The sequence below is a fragment of the Impatiens glandulifera genome, chromosome 6, assembly GCF_907164915.1.
Source record: "Impatiens glandulifera chromosome 6, dImpGla2.1, whole genome shotgun sequence".
NCBI lineage: Eukaryota > Viridiplantae > Streptophyta > Magnoliopsida > Ericales > Balsaminaceae > Impatiens > Impatiens glandulifera.
The window spans coordinates 6,161,301-6,172,883 of record NC_061867.1 but is presented as its reverse complement, the minus strand read 5'-3'; the positions used below and the strand labels follow the sequence as shown (position 1 = coordinate 6,172,883).

General features: G+C 33.5%; 1 protein-coding gene across 1 annotated transcript; it reads left to right on the top strand.

Moving 5' to 3' along the window:
- Positions 1-2,475: 2,475 nt before the first annotated feature.
- LOC124944004 (flowering-promoting factor 1-like protein 2) lies at positions 2,476-2,969 on the top strand. The gene has a single exon (XM_047484465.1). The coding sequence runs from the start codon at positions 2,545-2,547 to the stop codon at positions 2,905-2,907; it is 363 nt and encodes a 120-aa protein (XP_047340421.1). The 5' UTR covers positions 2,476-2,544; the 3' UTR covers positions 2,908-2,969.
- Positions 2,970-11,583: the final 8,614 nt, after the last annotated feature.

Below are 11,583 nucleotides of genomic sequence, written 5' to 3'. Positions count from 1 at the left end.
ATAGATACTTTTAACTTCAATTGTACTTCACTTTTGATAATTGACAATTCATGTCAATTCAGTTATAAATTTAATTTAATTATACTTCCATTTTGATAATTCATGTCAATTCACATGTGTAATAATTATTAATTTTCAAATCATCAAAGTACAACTAGTTTTCTTATTTTTTCAAAGTATTAATTTTACTCTAACATCTCCACATTTATTTAGTTCACTAAGATTCAATAGCTACCATTTGTATTAGATATTACCAATAATATTATCTATACTAAAAATTATTTTAATTTAAATAATTTGTAATTTAAATAGTCTATAAATAATATTTTTTTAGAAAAAACTTATTAATTTTTTTTTTTATGATTAAAAGTTGGTCTTAATATATGTAAAAAACTTAATAAATAAGTACTCATCTTCATTTTACTATTATATAAAATTATATAAAAAGATGAAAATATAAATATACACATCGGTACAATTTTAGATTATTCCGCCCACAAATATTAATGCATAGATGCTCGATCCATCTAGAGTAATCCTGAATAATCATGTTCATTCTTTCTGGTCCGAATAGATGTCTTAATTGTCGTCTTGTAAAAATAAAGCAAAAGTTATAAACAAACATGAATGTAATATAACCCATTTTCATTCAAACCACTTCACCATGACAATAAGCCAAGAAAAAGTAAAGATCTTCAAGGTCCTCCTCACAATAGGAATCATATGTACCGCACGTGGTGAATCATGTGGGGACAACCAATTGAATTTTTATTTTCTTTACTAAACATAAACTTTAAAAATTGACTTCAATCATTACTAATATTTTTGTAGAGATATCTAGAGAGCAAATTAATTAAAACTTTTTATAATTTTAAATTTACTTATGTATAAGCAAATTTGTTCTATTAATTAACTTAAAACAATGTTATTAATCACAATTATTTTATAAGATAAATTATTGCATATCCTTAAGACAATCTTAAGGATTTGAATTTACTGTTAACTTATTTTTTTAATTAAGGACACCGATCGAACTATAGACCTTCAATTTATATGATTAACACTCTACGTCTGAGTTATACGGACTATTTATATTACTACATAATAAAATATAAAAAATAATCCCAACATTGCCCAATGGATAATCAAACTGCAAACCTTTCTGTCCTTCAGTTTATAAGACTGATGCTCAAGCTATACGAACTGTTTATAAAATTACTACTACAGAATAAAATACAAAAAAGAATTCCAACAATATTTTTTTTTGTTAGGGCCGAGTCTCACATCACAAGACTAACGCTCTAACACTGTATTATCCAGGCTATTTATAAAAATATTAAAAAATAAAATATAAAAAAACAATCTCAACAAGATATAATTGTTAGGACCAAGTCTCACACCCAACTAACTTGATGTCCACGATAATCCAAAACAAATCAGTTTACAAGACTAACACTCTGCCATGGAACTATACAAGCTATTTATAAAAATTACTATAGAATAAAATATAAAAAAAATCCCAACATTGCCCCCAATGCATAATCAAACTGAGACCTTTCGGTCATTTAATTTACAAGACTGACGCTCTATCACTGACCTATACGAACTATTTATAAAATTACTACAGAATAAAATAAAAATAGAATCCCAACAATTTTTTTTTTTGTTATATCCGAGTCTCACTTCACAAGACTGACGCTCTAACACTGTATTATACGGGCTATTTATAGAAATAATAAAAAATAAAATATAAAAAACAATCTCAACCATGCAGGATCAAAACTACGTACCTTTAGTTTACAAGACTGACACTCTACCACTGAATGCTATTTATAAAAATAATAAATAATAAAATACAAAAATAATCCCAACAAAATAAAATTTAACTAATATGAAGGTTTGTAGTTCAATCTTGCATAGGGCAATTTTATACTTTTTCGATTTTGATTTTGTGGACAACTTTTTAATTTGATTTTCATTTTAGCCGGTTTGTTTTGGATTAACGGTGGACATTAACTTGGTTGGGTGTGAGACTCGTAAATAACAATTTTATTTTGTTGGGATATTTTTTTGTATTTTATTTTTTATTATTTTATAAATAACCTGTATAGCTTAGTGGTAGAGCGTCTAGTTCGATCGTGCATGAGAAATTTTATACTTTTTTTTTATGAATAATAACAAAATTTTCTTTACATGCACTGCAGAGATTCTTATAGGTATGGACCATCTCCATATTATAACCCATAAGAGGTGCCATAAAGTGGTTTACAAAGGGCATCAATGTACACTCAATTTTAAGCCATATGGCTCCCACAATATCTACAATGCATACTAGAAGCCAGACATACTCTACTTTCTTCTTCCAACTAAGACTCTTTTCCATATCTTTTATATTCCCCAACTCCTCATATATATATAAATAGATCATACCCCCTAAACCAAAATATCAAACCCCATTCATTCATTTGATCTCTCACTCTCACTTACTAGACTTGATCAAGAATACCAAAAAACCAAATTAAACAACATATTACTTTCAAAACAATGTCGGGTGTGTGGCTATTTCAGAACGGAGTGATGAGGTTGGAGAATCCTGAAGAACGACAACCAAGTGAGGATAGGAGAAAGAGATCATCAACAATGTCGTGCAACAAGACAGGGAAGATGAAGGAATTGTTGCACATTCCGACTGGACAAGTGGTGAAGTCTTACTTATTCCTCGAGCAGATACTGAGTGGTCTCGGTTGGGAGAGGTATTACGGCGGTGATGGTGATCTCATTCAATTCCACAAGTATGATTCCATTGATCTTATATCTCTTCCTAGAGACTTCTCGAGGTTCAACTCTATATACATGTATGACATTGTTGTCAAGACTCCTAATGTCTTTTATGTTCGAGATAACTAGTTAGTCGTACTTTTTCATATTTGTCAACCTAAATTTGCTTGAAATTTCACCATCAAATCTTCTACTTTTGTCTCTAGTTGTTGTTATGTATCTTTCCAGACACATGTAGTGGAATAAACAAGTTTTTCTTACTTGCTAGCATGATTTCAACAGTCCTAATTTCACATATCTTTTTACTATATTTTGTATCTTTGTCACATTTGTAGTTGTGCCTACTATAATATTAGGTTAGCTTTAGCAACAAACAATGTCACAATTTGTATAGAACAAAATGAGTTAGGAATATATATATATTTTGATGTCGTGTCTCAAATTAATGTGTCCTAATTGGTATATAATTGGAGATTATATTAACTTGAAATAAATTAAGAGACTTAATACATCTTATCAATCTTAACTAGAATGTTTGTTATTTCTTTTCTAGTTTCTATTGAGAAAAATAAATTAATATTTTCAGGAAGACAACAACTCAGAAGTAACAATTTAAGATTAAGAGTTTAATATTTTCACTGTTAAAATTAATTCATGTAAAATGATGACATTTTTTGCACTAATAGACTAATAGTTATTGTATTTAAAAAAACTTTAAATAATTATGTTTGAGCTAGTTTGGGCTATTTGGTTATATTTTTTAATGTTAAATAAAAAAGAATGTATACATATTTTTATATTTAATTGCTGATGTTCAATATTTGGGTATTGGACCATGGGGGTAAAGAATAGAGATGATTGAACTCGTGGTTGAAAACTTAATTAGGGCTTAATTGATGTCAAAATATTTTGTTTTGTTTATTAATTAAGATGATTTTAATAAGATGTTCAAAATAATTTAATATTAAATATTATAAAAATAAGGAAAATTTATTTTTTGAAAATAAACACAAATAATAGTCTATATGAAACAAGCTATTTAAAATGATTATCTTTGCAAGAGAGTTATTTTATGAAATCACTTTGTTCAAATGATTGTTTTGATCCTAAATTAAACTTATTATAATATTAATAATTCAATTAAATAATTTTTAAAAGTGATAATTAACTAGCTAGTTAAGAAGAATACTATAATTTGAGAAATGTTTGAAAGTATATCATTAATATCTCTGAGTATTATCTTTTAAAATAACAAAATAAATATCTTTGTGCATTTGCTATTAACTATCAACATGGATAACATCACCCTTTTGTTAGTGTTAATATAATAAATTAAATTGATAGATACACGAAACTAAAATAGGAGGAAATTTGGGGAAGGGGAGGAGAGTATATAGTATATAGACTTTAATTTGTTCCACAACATGTTTTATTCTCCTTTTAAGCTTGTTTCATGTTTGATTATTAGTTAAAATATTATTTATTGAAAAAGTTGATTAGAGAAAAAATTAACATGAAAATAAATCTAACATATTTTGTTATGAAAATGAGTAAATTTCTTAGGGACATCATGTTTGACCTATCTAGAGACGAATATATGTTAGGGCTTATACGAGTTTAGTACAACCCAAAAAAACAACAATTTTTTACGGTAGAATTGTGATATAACCTATAATTTTCTATTTTTTCAAATTAATTTACTGTTTATTTTTTTTTTAAGAAAAGAACAAAACTCATATTTATCCACTTATTTTATCTTAATTTTTTTAAGTCTACCTCAACTTTAATTTTTGAATTCCTCCTTTATCTGTCTACTCAATTTATTGTCTATCAATAGTGGTACTAGGCTTAAGCCCAATAAAAAAAAAAAAAATTAAACTATGTATTTATATATTTTAAAACATATAATATATTAATAGTCTAGTAATTTGTACTCATGTTACCCAATGAAAATAATGGACCGCTCAAGGTTTAATTCTCTCCCAATTTTTTTTTTTGTTTTGCAATGTTTGTTAACATTAAGTTCATGTCCCTTAGTCATAAAGACAAATATTGCTAGTTTAACTGAAGTTGGATGCATTGTTCTCGAGATCTGGTCTTGTAGCCCATTAGACTCATTGGCTAGGACAAATCCATTACAAGGTAACCCACATTTTTTTTAAAATATCAATTTAATTGGAAAAATGGTTTAAACATAAACGCAAAACATAACATGAGAGTAAAAAATAATTACAGAGAAACACTTGGTTGATTTGATGATTTTCAAATAAAGCAATAAGGTCTCCACACGAATCCACATATTTTCCAAATTTATTCTCCGATAACGTCATGATAATGACATTGTGAATAATTCTTAACGGCCTACTTTGATTGTTAAATGTTCTTCGATTTCTTTTTCATCAGATCATAGTCCACCAGAAAATTATGGGGATAAAGGTTCATCTTCTAAGTCTCACTTTTTTAGTCGCCCCAATCAATGCCTCCCAATAGACACCAATGGTCTCCGATATAATCCATTGGATTCTGGTCAAATTCCACAAAAGAGTCCATATATTTACAACAACGTGACAATATAAAAGCAGATGAGAAGCCGTCTCAATCTCATTGTAACACATACGTTCAACGGCTCACAATAATCATACCTTTACACATATATATCATTCGTGGGAATTCTGTCGTGAATAACACTTCAAAAAAAGATCTTGGTACACATCTTAAACTTTCATAAAATTTTCCAACAAAGATCAACCGGGATAACTTTATTAAACAAAGTGTAACAATGTTCCACATGAATGTTATTTAGAGCACGCCACCGCATAGAATCCCGAAAAGACGAGTTTATCCCTTTATTTATAACAATGCACACAAGTTTATCATTAGACATGTTTATCTCTCTGTTCAATCTTCTTCTATACATGATACAGTTCACAAAACTATTAGACCAAATATCAAGCATATCTTTAACCGACGCATCTCTATAAATAAAAATAGAAGCAAGCTTAGGGAAAACATTCGCTAAACACTTACTACCACACCAAGTGTCTTGTTGGAGAAATCGAATAATAGCACCTGTTTAGAAATTCAGAAATAAACAAGCTACAACAAAGCCTAACAATTCTTTTTCCCTTTTGTGTAATCAAATAGGCAGCCAAAACAATTGAGCATCAAACAATCAAAAACAGAGAGCAGGACACCAAAATTTTACGTGGAAAACCCAAATTAGGTAAAAACCACGGGACACTTCGGCCACTTAAATCATCCACTATATCAAATGGGTATACAATGTTGTTCAATACAAGCCTAGAGGTAATCTAACAGAAGTTATCAATTGACCTCATCCTAACTTGTCATTCACATACATTATTATCATCACTAAAGATGGCTAACCAAATGGAGAAGAGATAAAGGAAATCAAAAGAAGAACCTGCTGCTTCAATGGAGGAAGAACTGCTGGAAGAGAGAGAGAGAAAAATCAACCCAAAAACTGCTGTGTTTTTTTCCCTTAATTAAATATGCCATAATGGGCTTTATTAATTTGTTAGGCCCAGCTGCCAAAAGAGCTGACCCAACAAATCTCCCCCGTCAGCGCAACTTCGCGGGCTCCAATAAACCCGCTCTCTCCCGACAATCTTCAAACTTGTCCTTAGGTAAGGATTTCGTAAACATATCGGCACCATTCTCACTTGTATGAATCTTCTCCAAGTTCAGCTCTTTTGCCTCAAGCACATCACGTATCCAATGATATCTCACGTCGATGTGTTTGGATCTCGAATGAAAAGCTGAATTCTTTGAGAGATGAATGGCACTTTGACTGTCGCAAAACAAAGTAAACTTCTCTTGCTTTTGGCCCAACTCTTGTAGAAACTTCTTCATCCATAACACCTCTTTACATGCCTCGTTAGCTGCAATATACTCAGTTTCTGTAGTAGACAAAGCAACACACTTTTGTAACCTTGACTGCCACGAAACAGCACCGCCTGCAAAGGTAACCAAAAAACCTGATACAAATTTTCTTGAATCAACATCACCTGCCATATCCGAATCTGTAAAACCTTCCAAAATAGGAGTATCACTTCCGAAGCATAAACGTGCTTTTGAAGAGCCTCGAAGATATCTGAGAATCCACTTAACAGCCAGCCAATGTTCTTCTCCTGGGTTAGAGAGATACCGACTAACAACACCAACTGCGTGTGCTATGTCCGGTCTTGTACATACCATGGCATACATAAGACTACCAACTGCAGAGGCATAAGGTACATTATTCATTTCATCTTTCTCTTTCTCACTTGTAGGACATTGTTTAGAACTCAACTTGAAATGACCCGCAAGTGGAACTGAAACCGGTTTTGCATTTTTCATTGCAAACCTCTCAAGTACCTTCTCAATGTACTTCTCTTGTGATAGCCAAAGTGTTCTGTTCTTTCTGTCTCTTATGATTTCCATGCCTAGGATCTTCTTCAATGAACCCAAATCTTTCATTGCAAAAGACTTGTTCAACTCCCTTTTGAGCTTCTCAATTTTCGTAATATCTTGCCCAATAATCAGCATATCATCAACATAGAGCAGAAGAATAACATAATCATCAACACCGTATCTTTTGATGAAAACACAATGATCAGAAGTAGTCTTACTTTACCCATTTGCTTCCATGAAGGAGTCAAATTTCCTGTACCATTGTCTAGACGCTTGCTTGAGCCCATACAAGCTTTTCCTCAACCTGCAGACAAGATCTTCTTTACCTTTAACTTTGAAACCCTCAGGTTGTTCCATATAGATCTCTTCCTCCAAGTCACCATGGAGAAATGCAGTCTTCACATCCAGTTGTTCAATTTCCAAATCTTGACTAGCAGCCAATGCCAACACAACTCTAATGGATGACCTCTTCACAACCGGTGAGAAGATATCTTCAAAATCAATCCCCTTTTTCTGTCCAAAGCCCTTCACAACCAGTCTAGCTTTATATCGAGGTTGTGAGCTATTCTCTTGGTGCTTCAACTTGAATACCCACTTGTTCTTCAAAGTCTTCTTTCCTTTTGGAAGTTTCACCAAGTCATAAGTTTCGTTCTCTTGCAAGGAATTTATCTCTTCTTGCATTGCCACCGACCACTTGTTATTGTTTTCATGAGACAATACTTCTTGATAGGTTTCTGGTTCTCCCCCGTCAGTCAACATCACATACTCATTGGGAGGATACCTACTAGAAGGTTGTCTCTGCCTACTAGATCTTCTAATATGCTGATCATTAGGTGGCTCTAGAGAACTATCATCATCTTGTTCAGCTTCCTCTGTTGGATCAGCATCAACTAAAGGAGTCTCATCAACCTCAACTTGGGCATTCTCCACATCATTGGGCTGTGATTGTGGTGTACGAATCCTACCATTGTCAGGCAATTCATTCTCTGTAGACTTCGACTTTTCCTTTTTCTCAAAGTCTTCAATGGTCTGATCTTCAAAGAATACCACATCTCTACTTCTAATGAGTTTCTTGTTAATCGGATCCCAACATCGGTACCCAAATTCTCCGTGGCCATACCCAATAAAGATACACTGTCTCGTCTTGCTATCAAGCTTAACTCTCTCATCTCGAGGAACATGAACAAACACTTTACAACCAAAAACTCTCAAGTGATCATAAGAGACGTCTTTACCTCTCGAAACTCTTTCTGGAACGTCGCCATCTAAAGGAGTTGAGGGTGAAAGGTTTATCAGATCAACCGCTGTCTTCATTGCCTCTCCCCAAAAGGATTTTGGCAACTTAGCATGAGACAACATACACAAAATTCTCTCATTAATAGACCTGTTCATCCTCTCTGCAACTCCATTCTGTTGAGGTGTTTTTGGCACAGTCTTCAAAAGCTTGATCCCATGACTTTTACAGTATTCCACAAATGGTCCTCTGTATTCGCCACCATTATCCGAACGAACACATTTCAACTTCTTCCCAGTTTCTCTCTCCACTTCAGCATGAAACAACTTGAAGTAATCCAATGCTTGATCCTTAGTCTTCAAGCAATAGGCCCACACCTTTCTTGAGCAATCATCGATAAAAGTTATGTAATAATAAGCACCACCTAAAGTCAAGGAATCCATAGAACATATGTCTGTGTGAACCATATCTAGGATATTGGGCTTCCTAGATGGAGAGAAACTTTTGAAGGAAACTCTATGTTGCTTACCAACTAAGCAATCTGTGCATGTCTTCAAATCTGTGGACTTTAAGCCCTGAAGATCGATTGTCTTGGAGAGAACTTGCATGCCATTCTGACTTAAGTGACCAAGTCTCTTATGCCAAAGCTGTGCTGAATAATCATTAACTGCATTTGCTTCTCCCCCGTAAGACTTAGTCTCTATCACATAAAGAGAACCGACCTTCTTTCCTTTAGCTATCACCAAAGACCCCTTAGTGAGTTTCCATTTTCTTTCACCAAAGTAACTATGATAGCCCTCATCATCAAGAATACCAGTAGAGATCAAATTCATCCGAATATCAGGAACATGTCGAACATTCTTCAAAAGTAGCTTGCACGAAGTGTTAGTATCCAAACAGACATCTCCTTTTCCAACAATCTTACACGTAACATGGTTTCCCAACGTCACTGAACCAAACTGTCCACTAGTGTAAGAAGAAAATATATCACAACGATTGGTGACATGATAAGAAGCACCTGAGTCTACCACCCATTGTGTATCTTGAGAAACAAGGTTGATACTATCATTGTCGTAAACAATATCGATGTCGTTACCACCCACATCTGCAACCTTACTACTTCCATCTTGCTTATTCTCCTTTTGTTCCCGCTTCAAAGATCTGCACTGATACTTCTTGTGTCCTGGCTTGCCACAATGATAACATGTAATCTCTTTTCTCGAGCTAGATGTTCCCCGTGACCTGTCTGAACTGCCACTGCGATTCTTTGGAGTTTTACTTTTCTTCTACCCCTTTTCTCAGTCACGAACACCTGACTTGGAGTCGAGAAGCCCTGTTCTTTTTTTCTAGCCTCTTCATTCAGCACGCTCTCTTTCATCATTTTCAAAGTGAGCTTACCTTGTGGAACAGAATTGGTAATTAAAACCACAAGTGTTTCCCAACTTTCAGGCAGAGAATTAATCAAACACATAGCATGAAGCTCATCATCAAATTTCATTCCTATCGCAGCCAACTCATTTAGAATCCCATAAAAAGCATTTAGATGCTCAGACATAGAAGACCCATCTTGATATTTCAACGAGCAAAGCTTCCTAAATAAATATGCTTTTTTTTGAGTGTTGTTCTTCTCATACAGTTCACTCAAAATAGTCCACACCTTATAAGCATTAACTTCAGTAGCCACATGCTGATACACACTGTTGTCAACTCATTGCCTGATTTTACCAACTGCCTTTCTGTTCAGCTTCTTCCAATCTGCATCTGTCATAGCCTCTGGTTTGCCTTTATCACCCAAAATAGTGTCTTCATAATCATAATTACACAATAAGTCCTCCATCCGTGACTTCCATATTGTGTAATTGGTAGCTGTGAGTTTGATCATCGTTCCATTACTGCTCAACGATTCTTCCATTTGAATTATACAAGAATCACCACCAAACTAACTCAGCTCTGATACCACTTGTTGGAGAAATCGAATAATAGCACCTGTTTAGCAATTCAGAAATAAACAAGCTACAACAAAGCCTAACAATTCTTTTTCCCTTTTGTGTAATCAAATAGGCAGCCAAAACAATTGAGCATCAAACAATTAAAAACAGATAGCAGGACACCAAGATTTTACGTGGAAAACCCAAATTAGGTAAAAACCACGGGACACTTCGGCCACTTAAATCATCCACTATATCAAATGGGTATACAATGTTGTTCAATAAAAGCCTAGAGGTAATCTAACATAAGTTATCAATTGACCTCATCCTAACTTGTCATTCACATACATTATCATCATCACTAAAGATGGCTAACCAAATGGAGAAGAGATAAAGGAAATCAGAAGAAGAACCTGCTGCTTCAATGGAGGAAGAACTGCTTCAATGGAGGAAGAACTGCTTCAATGGAGGAAGAGCTGCTGGAAGAGAGAGAGAAAAATCAACCCAAAACTGTTGTGTTTTTTTCCCTTAATTAAATATGCCCTAATGGGCTTTATTAATTTGTTAGGCCCAGCTGCCAAAAGAGCTGACCCAACAGTGTCGTCCCAAAAACTAATCGAAACTCCATCACTCATAATAAAAATTAAATGCTGCCGATAAACCTTCCATATGGAATAAATATCACCCCAAATGTTGCATCCTATGGGTCTATAAGATTTTTTGTTGAACCACCAAGACTTATCCTGACCATATTTACATTTAATCAATTTAGCCCAAGTATTATCTTTCTCTGATGCAAATTTATTACATCATTGAGATAATAATGCTTTAATAAAAGAAACAATACCGTGGATTATGAGCTCCCGATATTTTATTAATTTAACATTTTCCCAACTCACTAAATGAGAAAATGAGAAATCAGACGATTCTCATAAGAATTACACATAATTCTCTCCAACTTCACGACCACACACTTTGGAATGACAACTAGAGACATCATATAAGTTAACATTGAAGAAATGACGCTCTTGATAAAGACTAAACGACATTCCCAACTTACTAAATGAGAAAATGAGGAATCAAACAATCCCCATAAGAATTTACACATAATTCTCTCCAACTTCACGATCACACACTTTGAAATGACAAACAAAGACATCATATAAGTTGACATTGAAGAAATGACGCTCTTGATAAGGACTAAACGACTTTCCCAACTCACTAAATGAG

Bases quoted from the DNA above. Each gene is read 5' to 3' on its own strand.
- LOC124944004 (XM_047484465.1), top strand. From the start codon at position 2,545: ATGTCGGGTGTGTGGCTATTTCAGAACGGAGTGATGAGGTTGGAGAAT.